General features: G+C 42.0%; 1 protein-coding gene across 2 annotated transcripts in view; it reads right to left on the bottom strand.

Annotated features, from left to right (window-relative positions):
• Positions 1-19,847, bottom strand: part of PTPRG (protein tyrosine phosphatase, receptor type G) — a 486,631-nt gene that overhangs the window by 139,956 nt on the left and 326,828 nt on the right. For both annotated transcript variants that reach the window (XM_018554682.1, XM_018554674.1), the window contains exons 7-8: positions 16,817-16,974; positions 11,664-11,856 (exon numbers count right to left, since the gene is read on the bottom strand). In XM_018554682.1, coding sequence (XP_018410184.1) covers positions 11,664-11,856; positions 16,817-16,974 — 351 coding nt within the window. The remainder of the gene's footprint in view (positions 1-11,663; positions 11,857-16,816; positions 16,975-19,847) is intronic.

The following is a 19,847-nucleotide window of genomic DNA, read 5'->3' as shown; positions in this document are numbered from 1 at the left end:
GATGTACTCCAATTAAATCAATGGGGCCGCGCAGCAATCGCTGTCTGCAATTGTGCACGACTGCGCAATGCCGGATCGCTCAGGTCTGCACCAGCCCTATAAATGAAAGCCCAAAAATTTGCTCATTTCAGTTACCTGACCGTGTTTTGTCACCACTACCTTTACTTATACTAAGGTTTCAAAAAAACAAGTGCAATCCATTAGAATCCGGACCTGAACTTGACTGTAACATAACAGTTTTTCACGTTAAACATTCACTGCACAATACTATGTTGTGTACCCGACCCAAAACAGACAAGACAAAAAGAATGACATAGGGATTTGTTTCTGTGCGGGAGGCAGCTGGTAGCTATGCTGAGATTCTCTCTCGGTGCGCTGAAAACTAAAACCTGCTTTGGTAGACTTTATAATCTGCTTTATAATCTGCCAGGGTGACTCTACAGAGTCATATTTTCACATTAATGCAATTTACCAGGCACCCCGTGGACAGAATCCGTGTCTTGCTTTGCCATATTTTGTTAATCCCGATATAATTATTTATTGATTTTCCCAAACAGTAGAACAAACTGGAATAGCACAATTATTAAAGTCGAACTCCGCGATAACCACATATTGTCTAAAGACGAAAGTCATGTGTATTCTTCTTGAATCTTGCTGTCCTTTGTGTGTTGCTTCCAGATCTGTGCAGTAATCCAGGGTCAGACTTTATTTCTTCTGTGCAGGAACTTCTGTGCAAGAACTTCCTTGTGCAGGGTGATTGGTCTCCTCTCCGCCCCCTCTTGTAAGTTTCTGCAGGCAGCCTGTAGTAGGTGGGGCCTGCATGGACTAACACACTCTAACACACACACTGGTTAGGAAAGGGTTAAAATGGAACTTCAGGCAAACTGCTAAAATACAACCCAGAAATACCAGGAACCTGTTTTACCTGCCAAATGACTTGTAGTTTTGTACATACACCTGATTGTTCTCTACTGCAGCCTGTAGCTGGACACTGAAAGAGCAGCAAAAGACTAATGACGTCAACTCTCTGTTCTTTCCTCCTATCAGCATGTTCCATGTCACAGGCCCAAGTGCTGCCACTCCTTCTTTCAGATTGTGGTAAAGGAGGTTGCATGAGAATGAGACCAAGTCCGAGCCAGGTATTTAAACGAAATCACCTGCACACCATACAGCATACAGACCTTGTTAGAATACACATTACAGTGTTTATAGCAATAACTCCTGCAGTATAAAATTTTGGTCACCAGATGGCAGTGTTTAGAAGTTCTGTTATATATCTATGGTATACTCTGTTGTATTGAATAAGGTAGAAAATAAAGCTGTGGCTTCCTTCCCGTTTCCAAACCATGTGCAGCCGGCATATAAGACTGTGTGCTCGTTTCTCTGTGAGGCTGTGCAAGAAGTTCCAACAGACCTTAAAAAGGAGAATTATGAGGCGAGTGATTTTCACTCAGCCTCATAATCTGAGCAGACCTGTGACAATGAAACTGTCAAAGGTCGGCTCAGTAGATCCTGCAGGGATTCCCCCCCTCTCCTGTCCGATCCTCCAGCGCTGACTGGCGGAACGGACGGGGGAGGGGGCAGGCACAGCTGGCTCTGCCTCTGGATAGGCAGAGCCAGCTGTCAATCCCGCAGCTGGGTGGATCTCGACAGCAATGTCGGGATCCGCTCCGGCGTCTTAGTATACCGCGAGCTGTAGCTCGCGGTATACTGAGCTTTGGGTCACGGGAGGACGCTAGTTTATGTCCTCCCATGACCCTTAGGAGAACTATGGGGAAAAACACTTACCCCATAGTTCTCCTTTAATGGAAGGTTGGCGCTTGAAGTGACAACACGGATGGCGCCGTGTCAGATACAGTCTATAATAGAAGTCACCAGCACTCAATGATATGTGCAAGAAGTAAAGCACTTTTTTGAAATTCAATTGTCACATGCGTCATTGTGTTGCGATATATCTTAGTGGACTTTTTCAGACACACATAGATTTGCAATAGAGACGGAGGTTTTGTTTGTTTGTTGATAGAAACTTGGTTCATACAATGGAAGGGCCCACCTAAACAGCCTAAACTGTTTTTTTCACAATGGTGTAGCTTGTCCTGTATTGATTTGTATCACAATGGGATGGTGATCGTAAATAGTCACGCCTAGCCTGGTCAAGACTCAAATCAAATCTTGACTACTGATGGAAATTTATGGTACAGCGCTGCCACCTAGAGGTGGGAAAGTGAAAATGTATTGCATTTTCCTGAAGGTGAAAGGGGCGTCGCTTCCAAAGTTTGAGGCCAGTTTTCTCTCAATAAAAAAGCCAGTAGCTGAAAGGTTGAGGAGCACAGCACTTCACCAGACCAGGGCTTCACAGGAGGGGGACAGTACGAGGGCGCTTCACAAGACGAGAGGACTTGCTTGAAGACCAGGACATACAAAGGATACTGCAACGAGAAGCCATTCTTCCTAGGCCAAGTCCTGCTCATCACGGAATCTGTGGAGCCTGCAGCCTAAGCTAAGTACATTCTCAGTGTTTCCCCTCCTAGAAATCATACATGTACTAGAAGATAGTGTAGTGGGTGCATGTGAATGTTTGTAGCAGCCTGCCTTGTTTATGTATTTGTTTTTCCTGTAACTACGTTTGTATACGCAGCATTTTCGCCAAGTAAAGTACTTTTAATGCTACTGGGTCAGTTTCCTTGAAGTTTACTGCAAGAACAGACAACAAATAGAAATTAAAGTTTTGCCAAGCTTTACAGCTGGGCTCATCCTTGGGATAAGCTTGGCGTCTCTGGGATTTGTAGTCCAGAGCATTACAGTCATACAGCCAACGTCGGGGCCACACAGGGTCCCATCTTCTGGTTGCCGAGAAGGGACCCCGTGTGGCCCCAAAACGTTGGCTGTATGACATGTGACAATTTATTTTAAAAAATTGCTTTACTTCTTGTAGGCATTTAAACTAGCCGCATGTAGTAAGAATAATATTACATAACTGTGATTTGCCCGGAGTTTAGCTAGAACGCTTGGCATTTACTGAAATTCTAATCTTCTAGAATGTATGCATCCTCTTCCAAAAAATTTTACTTAAACACGAAGGATGTGTATGTGACAAATGTGTCTCGCCGCCTCATTAATTCGACCTTTTTAGATTTAAATGGAGACGTGTGACAGGTTAAACACAATTAGCTTTCCTTCCCTGCAGCTCCTCTCCCAGATCTTGTGTTTTTGCAGTGCCCTCTCTGTGAACCACATCTGGTATTTATGTGGCTTCCGCAAGAAACCCGGGGCCTCAGATGTATACTGCTCGGGGAAATTGTCGGAACTGAAGCATGGGATCAACTTTCCAAAATGAACCTGACACAGACAACCCAAAAGGGAGCTGGCGAGAAGTGTTATGTCACCGTTCGAGGTCCGCAATACGCAAGGCAACCTTTAGAGGCCGTGATTGATGGCTGAGCGGCAATAACTCTACGGTGAGATATGGTTTCATTTATGATGTCAGGCTGGGTGAAATAGTGAACGTGAACTAAATTGCCTCTCTTGAATAGCGCTGTACCTTTGACTTCGGATCAATAGTTGGAACGTTGCCTCAATGAACAAACGGGCCCAGGAAAAAAAAACCCTTTCTGTCTAGTATAAATGACTTCGAAGGGGCCGAGACTACTAAATTGACTATTATGTTGGATTAACCTGGTGCACTAAGTAGGGGAAGTATTAACATCCCAGGTGCTGAGGAGAATATCCCACGCATTGATCGGCAATCAACCTGCATTAGGCTCAAACCTCAGGACAGGACTTCTCGTGTGCTGCAGCCAGTTCCTTTACACCCTTCGTGACATTTCACATTTTAAAAGGAAACCTTTCCTGAGAGAAAACATGAAGGCAACCATTGCCGGTTTCTCATTCTGCAAATGCTTGTTGACATGCTACTCCTCTGGCTTCAATACTTTGAGTAACTGGAACTGAGCTGGAACAAGCATGCAGATATGTCCTTCTGACTATCCTAATCTGCAAACTTGTTCCAGATCAGTGAATCAAAGTATTGAAGGCCACGTGTTAGCATAAAAGCCAGGCGAGTAGCATTTTCAGGAATGCAGCCCCTCTATTTCTCTCTTGAAGAGTGTCCATCAAAGTGTACCTGTGAGCTATATACAGGCATGAGAGTCTAATGCAATTATCAAGAAATGGAGTAACAGACACATGTGGCTCATGACTCAATAACGTCACCTGGCCCCAAGTCCCTTATGCCTCAGTCATGTCACAAGACAGCTAATCCCTCATGGCTTATTCATGTCACAAGGCACCATGTCCCTAATGTGTCAGTCGTGTCACAAGGCACCATGTCCCTAATGCCTCAGTCGTGTCACAAGGTACCTAGTCTCTGATGCTTCATTGATGTCACAAGCCACCTAGTTCTTCATTGCTCTGTCTTAGTCATTTCACAAAGCACCTAGTTCTTCATGCCTCAGCCACATCACATGGCACCTAGTTCTTCATGTCTCAGTTACATCACTAGACACCTATACCCCCTTTGCCTCAGTCATGCCATAAAGCAACTAGTTCTTCATGCCTCAGTCACACGACAAGGCAAATAGTTCTTCGTGCCTCAGTTACATCACTAGGCACCTATACCGCCTTTGCCTCAGTCATGCCACAAAGCACCTCGTTCTTCATGCCTCAGTCACGTCACAAGGCACCTAGTTCTTCATGCCTCAGCCACATCACAAGGCACCTAGTTCTTCATGCCTCAGTTACATCACTAGGCACCTATACCGCCTTTGCCTCAGTCATGCCACAAAGCACCTCGTTCTTCATGCCTCAGTCACATCACAAGGCACCTAGTTCTTCATGACTCAGTCACATCACAAGGCACCTAGTTCATCATGCCTCAGCCACATCACAAGGCACCTAGTTCTTCATGCCTCAGTCACGTCGCAAGGCACCTAGTTCTTCATGACTCAGCAACATCACAAGGCACCTAGTTCTTCATGCCTCAGTTACATCACTAGGCACCTATACCGCCTTTGCCTCAGTCATGCCACAAAGCACCTCGTTCTTCATGCCTCAGTCACATCACAAGGCACCTAGTTCTTCATGCCTCAGTCGTGTTGAGGCACCTAGTTCCTGGTGCTTAATTTATGTCACCTAGTTCTTCATGCCTCAGTCACATCACAAGGTGCCTAGTTCTTCATGCCTGAGTCACAAGACATCACAAGGCATCTAGTCCCTCATGCAGGGGACACCTACAATTAAATTACATCGGTCCAATAGGAGATAAATGTACACTGCATGCACATCGCTGCACTCCTGATCAATTCAGTATTCAATATAAACGTACTATTCACATTCACCGTTATGGCTCAAACTTCACTAGCATGTTTAATGCCCCTGAATTTTATTTTGCCTCAGCAACAAATCAGGGGATGGCTTTTATTCTCTGCTTCTGTACTGAAAAAAAAATAAATCCAGAATTTCAGTGTTTTCTACCCTATCATGAATCAGTTTATCATTTTCATATCGACATACTAACAGAAGATGCTGCTTTGTCCATTACGTATGCTTTTCACAGCAAACACGTGGAACTAATCGCTTTCATTCACTGGCATCACTGGGGTTAACCAGATGCAAAGAGCGCCGGATGAAACGGTGATACTTAGCGAGGTAAATGGTCAGGCATATGTTAAGCGCTTATAATTATAGAACAGTGAGGGGTCTGTGCAGCTTCAGGTGAAGTTTAGTTTGCCGACTTGGCAGAGATTTTTGAGAAAAGGTCACAGAACGTCCAATCACATCCGGAAACACAAACTCTCCACTAAAACAAATGACTGCCTGCAGGCAACACTCAGTAGCTGATGATACAGTGTGTACTGGACAGCTCCGACATACAACCAGAGCTGCCAGCTAGGGGAATGGAAGACAGCCGTATCCAGGCATTTGAAGCTACAGGTCTCTTAACAGCACTAATCTAAGCTAGCTGACCCATGCTAATTAAAGGGAGCATTTTGCTAACAAATTGACATCCCATAAAATGGCTGTGCAAGCATTTTGTAATATACAATTATTAAAATGACTATCCAATCTATAGTTTTATATAACTGCGATTTTCTGAAACTGCCTGCAAACTGAAATAATGCCATCCTCTGCACCTAGCCACCTTCTGCATAGTTTGTGCATAGAATGCCTTCAGAAATCTCATTTCCTGTTTGTGATTAGCCCACAGCTTTTCCCCCAGAAGTGGTCATAGCACTGGGAGTGAAATTACAGGCATCCTCTGCAATAAGGGTTTCAATTTTGGTCAAATACTTTGAAAGATCATTACATATTATAGGTAAGCTGAAGCTCCGGCGTTTCTTATTACAACAGTGAGACTGATCATTTAGTTATAATGAAGGCAAAACCTCCCACTTAGCAGTTAGTTCAATGAAAGTTCTGGGAAGGCCCACATCAATCCCGGTCAGGACACTATATACAAGGAGTTTGCTTGTTCTTCCTGTGCTTGCGTGGGTTTCCTCCTACACTCCAAAGCCTTGCTGGTAGGTTAATTGGCTCCCATTTAAATCAGCTCTAGTATGTATGTGAGATGGGGGACCTTAGATTGTAAGCTCCTCAAGGGAAGGGATGGATGTGAATGTGCAGTAAGTAAAGTGCTGTGTAAACTGCCGGTGCTATATAAAATACCTGTAATAAATACACATCTGCAGAGAACATTTTGTAATGCCTAATCGTCCACCAAGAGAGGATTTGTTTTCTCAGTTTGCATGCATGTGCCTTGTGTGGAGTGTGGGTACACACAATTTAGAGGTGCACCTTGGCCTAAACAGGCTTAATGCAGTTATATCACCACTGAGCTCTTCCTCTGGAGGTGTCATAGATTAAAAAGAGGACTGGTCATGAATGGACATTTGTATGAACTTGAATCTTTTCTCTTATGTTGTTTTAATAGTACAGCCATACCCATAAAGGATAGATGTGTGCAGTTATTTAGTTGTATTCTCTCCTTGCATGAGCAGTAAGGTCAGCCTGTTAAAGCCCCCCCCCCCACATATACCTGACCTGTCTTTGCCTGGGCTCAACACTGCCAGAAAAGGCTACCATTTTTACTTAAATCGCATCTAAAACCACAAACAAAAATGTAATTTAATGCAGCTTTTCAGTCCTGATTTTCAATCAGGCTCCACCCCTCCTCTTTATTATCACCGATGAAACCTGCAAATAACACACTCCCTGCCCCAGGGTGGCTACATTTTTCCTCTACTGTGTCTATGGAGGCAGCCGTATTTGCCGCCAAAGTTCAACTTTAAACATGTCTGCCTTAGGTAATCATCATTGCATTGGGGCAGATGGGATTTATATTAATATACACAAGATCATTTTACAACCTGTTAAAACACACATGAAGTTACCAGGACATGGCAAGATCAACAGGTATTTTTTCCTAAATGCTGAAAATTTCTTGAAAATAGAAAACTAACGCAGCCACTACATCCAAGGACTGGTAAGCTACAATATATAACATTTTTGTTTTTGGGTTTAGATACACTCTAACAAAACCTTTGTCTTTTATTCTTTCATGTATTCCTAACAGCACCCTTCTTAGTTTGTGCTCAGACTGCATGATCAGACAGCTTCACAGCCTGACACTCTGTCTATCACTTCTGCTCAGTCAGGGAGAGATCACAAGTAAATAATAAAAAGATCCCCAAGAGGAAAGGCAGCTATACAAATGCAACACTGGATACTTAAATGATTACAAATGACAAACTAGTGACCAGCTCTCTTTAATTATGTCAGCAGCATCTACATTTTATTCCTGTGCATTACAAGGTTGCTGATGTCAGAAGACTCTTAAGAGCATAGCAAGAACATGTGATCTCCATTTATCACACAGGGGAGTGAGGGCTTTTGTGGGTTTTATCGGTTTCAAATGCCTTGGGACAATTTACATCCATGGCTAGGAAACCAGGTCCCCCCTCCAGTTATGCTGTAGCAACAGCAGCAGAAAGGTCTAGCGAAGAAACCAAGCATTCATCTAGGAATGCTGATATGGTAATGAAGTCCCATCAACTCAATATTATCCTCTTTGTTCTCACATCAGCTCAACTATTCACACAAAGACTTGTTTGCAGCAGTTCATCCACTCGGCCTGCCAGTTGCTGAGCTATACCACGTAATCAGCTCTCTCTCCTAGGAAATGCTAATTAGAAGAAATGTGTCAGAGCTAATACTGAGTAGCTGCATTCTAACACGCTGACAATGAGAGTAAACAGAACACAGGTACATTATTGTATATCACCTGCAACCAAAACTTCAATGGCAGAAAATAGTAATGTGGTTTCCCCGTGACTTATAACACATTATACTATACATTGGTGATATTCTTGCCACCCTCCCTCTTCAGACTAGCATAGTAGTAGGGATGCACCGATACCAAGTACAGTACTTGGTACAAGTACAGATAATTTTCGAGCTCCAAGACTAGAGAAAAATTAAAAAATTAGGAGGCAGCTGTTGTCCCAGCTGCAACCTCTGCTACACTGGTAGTCCTCATGAAAATGCCAAGTATCGGTACTGGTATCTGAAAAGTATCGGTGCATCCCTACATAGTAGTACATTTCGGAGAGTTTAGCCTGAAGCATGAAAGCCACCTGGTATGCTTAGCCAAAGTCCCTGCCTAGTTGTTGAGTAGAGCCACTAGATGTCCTCCGTCTGATGGTCAACATCATTCAACATTAGCCTGTGCCTGGACATTGACTGGAGAAGCAGCACAGTGATGAGCTCATCTCTCTGCTCTCTCCTATTAGCATGCTTCTTGTCAGTGGATAAACTAAGTGCTGCTTCTTGCACAAGAAGCCATTCCAGTTCTGCTGTACACTGGATTGTAAGAGACTGATATCTGGTCAAATGTAGGGACTGCTTGCATTTAAAACATCTACTCATGCAGTAATAATTAGAGCTGCATCAATCGGTGTCTGCCTGGCGTTCAGCTTTCTGAAAATACTAGTTCCTTGGTGGTCTATGAATTGAGTAGTTTCTAAGTCACTGGTCCAAAACAGCTAAGCAGCCAGCAAAATCTCTATAACTGCATATTTGTTCAAGTACAAATTTGCCACTGGAATAAACAAGAGCTCACAACACATTTGTGGAAGAAGCAGGGCCCGAGGGTTTCAAACCTGAATATATTCATCAATAGCCATAACGTTTATTAAGTCACTTTCTGTGCACCAAATACCTTTAAAACCATCGATATTACCTATAAAGTAGCAATGACATCATCGCTGTGCTGTATATAGCCCGTGCAGAGAGCAGAGCTGTGGGCGTGAAGGTGTATTTGGTCTACCCACTATAGGCTGCCTGCAGGAAACTACAGGTGGAGGAAGGAATTACAGGAGGGGGTTTAACCAAACAACAAAAACTGAACACCCCAACCAAAGTATTTTTAATGGTTTGTCCTAACCCCTGTAACTACCACTTTTGAGAGACAGATTGGCAAAGGAAGTAGAAAAATAATAGATCTACCAGCAGGATGAACACAAAATAAAACTATGTTACAGGGGGGACTCAGAAAAACAAATACATCCTATATGTCATTTTTTCTTTTACCCAAATTTCTAAATCTAAGTGTAGAAATACTCCGGTATAGGCACATCCTCGTCCAAACACACAGCACATTGGCCGTATGCTTTAGGCTCATTAAAAGGAAGACAAATGCAAGTCACAAGCCGTGTATATTTTACCTTTAATTCACATGGAGAGGCAGAAACAATCAATGAGTCTGTGCTCGTAATAATTACCATTATTGGCTTGCAGTGATATAAACGATTTGGGTAACTGGCCCAAATTAGCCTCTCGCTGTTCGCGATGTAGAAGCCACACCGCACAAAAAGCCAAACAATGTCATAAATGTTGGTTCAACTCTGGCCACTTTGGCCTGCGAGCACCTGAAGCATTCTGGGATGCGGCACAAAAGTGCTTTTATCTTCATTTCAGATTCAGAATGGATTTGTAATAGAATTGGCCGAGGTTGGGAAAGCACGCACCAAGAGCAATGAGCGTAGAAATGTAAGTCGAGTGTGCGATTCAAATGATCTTTTTACTCAAATTAGAACCATTCCGCAAGTAATATATTGGCTGGTTCATATGTGGGCACATCTGTTGTGCATTAGGATTATGGGAAATGGAACGAGAGAGCAGTGTTAATATGCATGCATGGATGAGAAAGAACACCATACAAATGCACAGCTGACAAAAGGAGACAACTATGCGGCCATTTTGAGATTGAGCAACCTGATATAAACACAACTGCCCGTGGTTGATGACTAAAGCCCATTTTGCTAAGTAAACAAGGGGAATTCTAGATTAGAAAACCCAGAGCAGGCTTCAAAGGCACAATAAATGTAACATTAATTTGCCTTCAAAATTGCTGAGGGTTGAAGAGGTCTTAAACTGGGAGGGTAGAGGTCAGCTGACATTTCCAATTAAATTATTTGCCATAGTGCAAGGGAAAAAACCCCCCACAAATTTCTCTGTGATTTAAACCATAAACATTCTCCGGGGAGAGTATTATCTTGCTATTCTATCACAAATGTTTCTTTTTTAGATACAAAAAACAAAGACCTAAAGTGAATGAGCTGATGAGGTTTGAAAATTACAGCTTTGTGGCCAAATGTTTAATCAACACACTTATATGGGCTTGTTGGACATCCTATTCTAAAACTATGGCCATTAATATGAAGACCCACTTCCATCCTTTGCAGCGATAACTGCCTCCACTCTTTAGGGATGGTTTTTCCACAATATTTTGTAGTGTGTCTGTGGGAATCGGTGCCCATTGAGTCAAAAGAGCATTTGTGGGTTAGATGAGAAAGACCTGAGTTGCAAATGGTGTTCCAATATATCCTGAATGTGTTTAATAGAGTTGAGGCCAGGGCTGTATGCAGGCCACCTGAATCACTTCAAACCAGACTCCTCAAAACATGTCTTGATGGACCTGAACAAAGTCAGTTAATTCCCCGAGTTTAATCAACCCTCCATTACCCAAAATGAGTTCAAGATTACATTGAAATCAGCACTCTAAGCCCTGATGAAAAAAAAAGAACCCTTGAAACACAGTGGCTTGTTGCCTTTGGACTTCTATGATGGAATAAATACTCCACGACTCCTATACCTTTGATATGATGCTCTTGTACTCCCCACTATTTTGGCTAGAGTTAGGCTTTAATGCAAAACTTGAGGCAAATTTACAGGTTCTTTTGTACACTTACATATTCCTTTCACGAGTGAGAAAATCAAGCTTACGGCAGTAGTGCCTGCCTGGAAGGTGAGAGGGATTCACTTTATATTCCATAAACCCAAAGAACGTGCAGAGATGAGCCATGTCACAATGGCAGAAGAACTATAGTACTGAATGACTTATAGCATAAAAAAAGATGGGAAGATAAAACAGCGTGTATATTTTAGGTAAGAATTCAGCAGTTTGGCTAGGGGTTTCCCTTTATAAAATGTAGTAAAAATTTCCTATGATTTATCAGAACCACATAAAACCTATGATTCCACGCTCTCCTGGTTATATATGCTTGCACAGGTTTCCAATCTGACATTTTAATTAAACACCTGTCTCAGGCTTCAGTTCCAGAAGAGAGGGAACCTAAAATCTCTCTCTATCATGTGAAATAAGCTACCTTTCGATGCTTCCGTGCCAAATGGGTTGTCCAAGTCGTCATTCATGTCCTGATTCCAAGCGTCTTTCACCGCAGACTTGTACACCACCCTGTCATTTAAGCGCTGCTTGGGCCTGAAGTTGTTCCTCAAATAGTCCACAGACTTGACGTGGTCCTGCTGCTCGGTGGTAAATATGGAGTAGAAAGCTTCCAGCTGAAAACAGAAATTATGGCTGAGAGTTAAAGACCACACATGTAATCAGAAAAAACTGTTTATATTCAGAGCTTCTACCAAGCAGCTAAGTGAAGGGTAATTTTGTTTTCATCTGCCAGTTTTGGAAAAGAAAACATCAATGACCCACTGGCTCTAATTTCAGCTGGACGCATAAAGCAGACTTTACGGCAGCTTTCCGGTACAATCACAATGCTTTGGAACAAGTCAGTCTTATTGAGGAAAACCCAATGGAGGCAACTGGCAGAACTCCCACATGCACAGGGAATGCAGCTGCGACAAGGGACTAGAAGTGATTGAGCTCTGACTTCACCATGATAAGGGATATAATGGCCTCTGCATGAGAAGATATTTCTATACACAGGAGCATATAGGCAGCCTTGTAAAAGGTTTAATTGTTAAGCCACACCTGATGAGTCTCAACTCAAGTTCAGGATTTGAGGCCTAGTCTTTGGGGCATTTTCACCATTTCATGCCTAGTTGCTCAAGACTTGGGATTTTGTTTCTTTCTTAGAATAAACTTTATTGCACATACTAGGTTAACACTAGACTCCTAGTAGATGAGGTTACACATTTGCAGAAGGAAGCATATTAAGGTGAGCATATAACTGCCAGATACAGAGAAATTATACACCAGCAGGCCTGGATATACTTCCCACATAACCAAAAAACACAGATTCAGGACAAAACAGAGAAGCCAGCACCAAAGTAGTCAAAAATCAGCAGCATTGGCTTTGATATAGATCTATTCAGGAATTATATAGGGGACAATTAACAGTGAAGTAGGGTGGCAGTCAACAGGTTCAACCAAAAATGCATATACAAACCTAAGACTTGGTTAGAGTCTGAGAAATGGTAAATTGGCATAACATACTGCGCTGTGCCTATTGGCGGATCATATGGTTAGCAATTCTATTTGTGAAGCTGTTATTATGGGCACGGTTTCCGCAGAAATATGACCAAAGTATTAATTTTGCCAGATGATGCACTTAAGTGTTTTGTTTTGATATTTTGAGCGGTATATTATGCATGGCATGCCTGTTGTATACTTAACAGTGACTCACAGTGCAAGTTGCTGAAAAAAGCTTTGGTTTTGCTCATCCTTTACAAGTAAAAAGAATAAATAAAACATAGGAACAAAACAGAGAACTCGCTCTCGGTTGTGGGTCTTGTACAGCTGAGCATTTTTTTAACCTCCTCCTGGTGGCATACAGCTCACTTTCTGCGAGTTACTCTGCTGGGTCTCATTCTGAGAAACGTTTCAGCAGAAACAGTTGAAAACTGTACACAACACTGTTTTTGTTTTTATTATGCTAACCGTAATATTCAAGATGCTCTTTAGATAGATTCTTCTTGTGACCTGCAGCTTTAGAAATACACATTTTTAGCTGATAAAAACATTCAACAAAAGTGGTTTTGCATTCATGTGACTACAAATCACTTAACAGAAAAAAAACAATTATTCAACTGGCAGCCTAACAAAACAGCTTCTTTCATTCATAGGTATAAAACCGGCAACATTTAGGGCTCATTCACATGGGCCACACACCTTCAAGAAGAGGCATTTCTGTACTCTGGGAGTCAGGTGTTTTCATACTGCCACAACCAGCGGCCTGTAGAATTCAATGATAAGCTGACAGACATCATGGCTGTACGCAAGTCGGAGTGGTTACATGAGTAAAGTTACAGATGAACGACCCTGGATGCAAACGTTTTGTGTATAGGCCCACTCATTGGCCCCCGTACCCATGTAACTGATGGGATGTGAAGGTACTTACATACAGCTGTGGCATGTGTCAACCTGTCATTGATTTGTACATTCTGCTGGCCGCGGCTATGTGCAAACATCTGTGACTCCTAGGCGTATAAATACACCTCTTCTTGATGCAGTACGGCACTCGGTGGTCTCTCCAGGTGCCTTTTTTTCCACAGAATACTATATGGTGAACCTTTTTATAGCTTCATAACAAAAGAATGGACAGAAAGGTCACATGTTGACAGATCTGGGAGCAGGGAACATTCAAAGTTAAGATAAAACATGAACACACAGATTCCTGGTTTAGCTCCTCCTCTTTCCTGTTACTGCTCCCCTAGGTTAAAGGGTAATTTCACTAAAACTGGTATTTAGGATCTGGGTGGGGTCTGGTGGAATAACTCCCTTTGACTCGCATCTCTTCAGACCTTTAGTGGCATGCCCTCCCTGCCTCTAGTCCTAGCAACCTTGGGCAGCTAAGTGTGCACACTCCATATACAAATTAAACCCTAACAAACTGTGTAGCACACAAGCATTATGGACACAGCGGGTATGCAGATCCAAGGCAAGTATGCACACTTCCTACTCGCCTTTACACATTGCTGGAGTCCCTCATTAAAGAAGCAGGACTTTCAGATATGGGGGCTATATGTGACCTCCCCTATGTGATTGTGAACGGACCTCAGCGGACAATCACCAGGCCACTAGTTGTGGTGCCAAACCGTCATCCCTCTATCTATGCTCTGACACCATTCGATACTGGAGTTTAGAAAGCATACAGCCTGTGAGGATGGGCTATGTGCAGGCATTGTCACTTTGTCATAAATGTGCAAAGTAACAGTGTCTGTAATACAGCCATTGTTGCAGTGCAGTCTGCCAAACTCCCTTTTGTTTTGTTTGCAATCCAATGATCTGAGAACTTGTGACGCACAAGAGTATTTCCCAAAACACACCTATGGCAGGTTCCTTGCTGTGTCTTCCATACTGAAAGTTTGATGTAAAAAAAAAAAAAAATTGTCAGTATTAAGTTCTCACAGCCCCAGCCAGTCAGCATGCCATGGAAATTTGAATGTGATTGGTGAAATAGAAAGCAGAGAGGAAGGTAAAAAGCATAGACTTTAGAAGTATCCTTCCAGTGAACCCATGAGCAGCTCTGAGTGCTGTGGCTGCAATGAATCACATACAACTCAGAAAAGGTCAATTGAGTGGACTCTGATTTCAGCACAGTGGCAGCATTTGCTAAATTGCATTAGTAGCTCACGGGTTGCTTTCACTTGATGCACAGAACTGCTCTTTAAAGAACAAAATAACCTTTTAAAAAATAAATAAATCTCTAGCCCAACATACTAACCTGTGCAAACCCGCCCTCCTTGCAAGACTTTCGTCTTTACCACTCCGCAGCCTGTACAATACAAATCTAGTGCCTGGCTCCCTACATTTGTGCACTAATGTCCCATAGACTTGATTGAAATGTTGCACCTGCAGTACTGGTATGGCCAATTCAAGTCTATGGTAGAAACTAAGAGCGGGAGGTTGTAACCATCGGAGGACAGGATTAAGGATCTGCAGGGAAGGGGGGTGTTGGGTTGGAAATAACAGTTTAGTGTATTAAAGGGGGCATTGGAGGAGGGCTGGACGATTTTTTTTTGTGAAAAGGTGATCATGCCCTTTAACAATCCACCAAAAATGGAATGCAAGTATGTTGAGGTATCACAATATAGAGGTTTGGTTACTTATGTATTGCTTAAAGACGTACTATAAGGCAAAATTCCTCTTTACGAACAGGCTTAGACAAAATGCGCCTCTCTATGAGCTGTGACTGTAAACGCTCTGCCATGCAATCATCTTCTGAAACTGAAAGCACAAACCAATTCTAAACCAAGTAATATTTAACATACTGCCCCTTAAAATTCAGCATTAAAATAACATTGTATACATGGGCTTATCACTTTTGGAGAGCAGGTAGTGTGGTGCAATCAATAATGCAGCCAGGTTGTCTGGCAAGGTCTATTTACACTATATAAAAGAGAGAATCTGTTCTGTCATTTTTGCACCTTGTTCTGTGCGCATGATTTGCGTTGTGACTCTCAGCCTCTCCTGACATGATGATGAGCCAAACAAACAGATGGAGCTGTACAATCACGTAAGAACATGCAGTATTAGAATCTGGCCGAGTACATAGATAGAATGTGCACATTCATCTGGGAGCTTAGAACACAAGTCCAGTCTGGCAGGTAGATTAACCCCTACAAGACCTCATACAGAGGGGGCAAAAATGACCTTCGTATTCTGGTTTAATTTTTGTTTCTCTAGCTATGCAATCTGGTTATCACTGGCAGGTTCTCGTTATTTTGGACAACTTTCTTATGTAAGTTTTTATGACTTACAGCAACAATTTAGGCACAACTAATAACCTATATATGCTGTTGAACTGAGCAACATTTTCTTTTTAACTCCTTGTTCTCTACCAGATCCTTACAAATTGCTGGGTAATGCATAGGTGCCCATAGAAGGCTTCCACCTCTGCTTACCCTTAGGTAAGAAGCATCTGTGGTCACAGCTGCATAGGGCTCTTCAGTGGCAGACTTAAGAGCTGACTCAAGAGCTCTGTACCGTTAAATGTAAAATTAAAACCACTAGTAGTGTAGGATGATGATGCCTAGAATTTACACGTACGTAACCCCGCACCCTACTCTACTAGCAGTTTTAAGTGTTTTACAGATACAAAAGTGAGTGATCAGAGTGTCACATGTACTATGGTGCCAACCAACCTCTCATCACTTATTGACGGTGCAGGCTGCACCGTCACTGGGATCAAGGGCAGCAGAGTAGCAACGTGTGAGCAAGCTACACATACTATACAAACTGAAAATGTGCAGCAGTTGGGTGCCACCAGTTGCCCTTGACCAAGGTCTGTGAAAAAAATCTCAGCACTAGTTATGAGATACACCATACGGCTTAACAGTCAGTAACATTCTAGTTTACAGTTCACCGAGACAATGTTACTGATGGACTTACCAGAAGTAGAATTTTGTTGCCCTTGGTATTCAGTTTACGAAAGCAGTGGTGATTATGAAAAGAGAAAATCTGATCTGGTCACGCTGTGCAACACATACATTTGTTTTGGCCATTTTCAAATAATGGCCTAATTTTACCAATTGTAAGCTGTGTTCCTTTTCCTTAACTCACCTGATGATAAGAAATTGGGACAGGCCTGCTAAAGACGACCCACTCCACAATTTCACTACATGGAGGTGTGGTCAAAGAGCCAGTGTATCGGTAAAAGCTCCCCAATGAAGCAGGCAGTAAATCCCTCAAGACAAATGGGTCCAGAAAGGTCTCTTTCTCTGCAAAGAAAGAAAAAAAGCATAAAGGACTCTTGTAAATGTTACCTGCAGCAAATTTACAATATATCAATTGTCGTTAAGTCTTCATCTTCAAACTAAAGATCCTCGATGGGCTCTTACCAAGCCTGTGATTGCACAGTATGGAATATAAGGGTTTCTGTGATTAAACAAGGGGGTACTTCTGTCGATCATGTGTCCCTCCTCTCCCCTTGTCCAACCACAGAATGGCGTGTACTATGTAAACAGAATACAAAACCTTTTATCAAAGGATGAGGGGGAAGGAAATGAGAGTGACTAACTGCTATCCCTGCACTGTACAAGAAGGGAAGTTACAAAAGCAGAGCCCAGATCAAAGTTGTTCCTTTAAACTGGTTTTGCATTCCAATACTGATGTAAAACCTGTTAGAGACAGGTTAAAAGGAGGTCAGAAGGGGGTCAAATGCTCATGTCAATGAATTCTGAATGATCTCAGAAGGATCTCAAACTGTTGCTATCGACACAAACCCAAAGCCCCTTGACACAGGTTCTAAATCTGTTCTGAAAAAAGTGCTTAGTGTGTTTGGTCTAGTTCACACCATGGCTGCCTTCATATTAATTTACCCCAGAGCATAATGGGAGGGGGGCGTTGAATAAGCCAAATGTCTCATTTGATTTTTTCAGGAATAAGAAATTGGTTTACAATTAAAACTACCACATCAGGATCAATTTTTTTGAAACAGGAGTCTATAAGAGGCATCACATTTCCTCAGCTTTGCAAGCATTATGTAGATGTCATCTATATTAATAAATGCAAATGGAGAGAAACTAGTCACTCTCAGCTGAATAATTTATTCCCCTATGGAATACTAAGCATTTATAGAGAAATAAAAATTAGAAACCTACATGGGGTATACTCTCTTAACAGAAAACTCCTGCCAAAAAGCTAAAAGACATTATCGGAGCCACTTTACCTGCCAAACGGTTTGTAAAGTACAACATACTTCTATAATGCACCCAGGAGTACTATATGGTTGCATAGCATACGCATGATAGTATTTCAGAACCTGCAGATTGTGCCACTGACCCGCTTCATGCCTGACATAGTTTCATCTGCCATTACAAGTGTCCCATCTCCCAATGGCCCACCAAAATTCCTTCCCTGCTCACGTAACGATCTACTGAACAAGCACTCTGACTGCAAGTCTGATTTAAACTTTCATTGGATGTGTGGCAACTAAATTTTAAGATAGATTCTTGGTAATTCAACCAGCTGCATGCTTGAGAACATATTTCAATACAATGTGAAATAGGTCAAGTTGCAGGAACTTCAACATATATTTTTGTATTTTCCTTTTTTTGAAGGAAACCTTTAAAAAAAACAAGTAATTAGGAAATCATGACATCACTGAGTCACACTGTCTGACCAAGACAATAACTGGAAGTATCAAAAGCAGAGAGAGAGAGATTTGTGGAAAAGGAAAAATATTGCTTTATATATCTACAGCGGATTACAGTGGCTGTTCAGTTCCTATCTCGGAAGTGGAAACATGACTGAAATATTAATAGATCTTGCACAGAGACTATAAACTTATTGTTGGTGAGTGAGTTGGAAGTCCTGACATCTGCTATAGTAACTCAGACTCTACAGACTATAGAAGGCAAATAAAGTAGCTAAAACAAGTCCATTGATTATGTACACCTGCCCCTGCCTGGAGGTATGTTCTTCACCATCTATCTATCCATCCCACAATGATGTGTACAAAAGATAGAAACGGATCAAAAATACGTTGAATTTCTTTTTAGCCAGTCATGTTACATAATATATGCATGTGGTCTCTGTTGAAGAGAAGGCTCAGTGTCCATGCATAGCTACTGACTCAACTGCTTTGCCTGAACACTAACCTGCCTCTCCAGGAGAAATCGCATGATTATGTAACATGACTAATACAATGTTAATGGCCAGTTGTAACTAGCACTATAGAGATTCTTTAAAAGGAGCAATCCATCTAGAAACTGAGATTTCAATTTTCTGATTAATGCTGGAAAGTTAACCCACGTGAGTTATATCTCATAAGGACTCTACTGGAAAGATCTGTGCCTCCTCCCCAGCTGTGGCAATTATAAAGGGTTCTTCTCCCTATTGATTTCTTACTATACGACATAGAATATAGCAGAAGGAGTTGAACACATAAAGGGGAGCAAGAATATGCAAAATAGAAAAGGAATAGAACTGTAAACTATGGAAGGTAGATCTCACTATTAGAGTATCAAAGACATATAATGCTGACTCCGTACACAACTTTTGGGAGGACTGACCCTTTATTATATGTTTCTTTGTATGTTTATAAAGGCAGACATGTCAGTTCTTTGTTTCACCATGCACTTTCCATACTGATCCTCGAATTGTAGGGTAAGCCCTCCATTATGACTACCCGGTTAAATCTCAATGTTCCGATAAAAAAAAAGCTGGAGGGTCTGAATCCCATTAGAAATAGTTAACCCTTAAGGGGTATCAAAAATCACATTTCTGTTGCCTAAAAAACTGTACTCATCTTACTGCAGACTGCTGGGTAAATCTGTAAGCCAATCACACAAGCAGGAAATTACATTTCTGGAGGCTCTAGTTTATATTGTATAAGATATATATATGGAATATATATAAATATCTTTATTATGAAAGTGGAGTTTTCCTTTAAAGTAAGTAAATCTACTTGTCCGTAGGGTGACAACGCTGCAGTGATTTCGCTGCATTACGATTAGCATTGTCGCTGTGTTACAGAAAGTGAAAAACCAACACCTCTTCTGCCAGGACTAAGTGGTAATAAATTATAGTATGGAGGGGGGGGGGGGGGGGGGCGGAGAGGGCAAAAAAAAAGCACATATAGACGATCGGC

Source organism: Nanorana parkeri, unplaced genomic scaffold, assembly GCF_000935625.1.
Source record: "Nanorana parkeri isolate BGI_ZX_2015 unplaced genomic scaffold, ASM93562v1 scaffold9, whole genome shotgun sequence".
In the NCBI taxonomy this organism is placed as follows: Eukaryota; Metazoa; Chordata; class Amphibia; order Anura; family Dicroglossidae; genus Nanorana; species Nanorana parkeri.
Note: the sequence above shows the minus strand (reverse complement) of the source record. Positions and strands in the feature narration are given on the sequence as shown.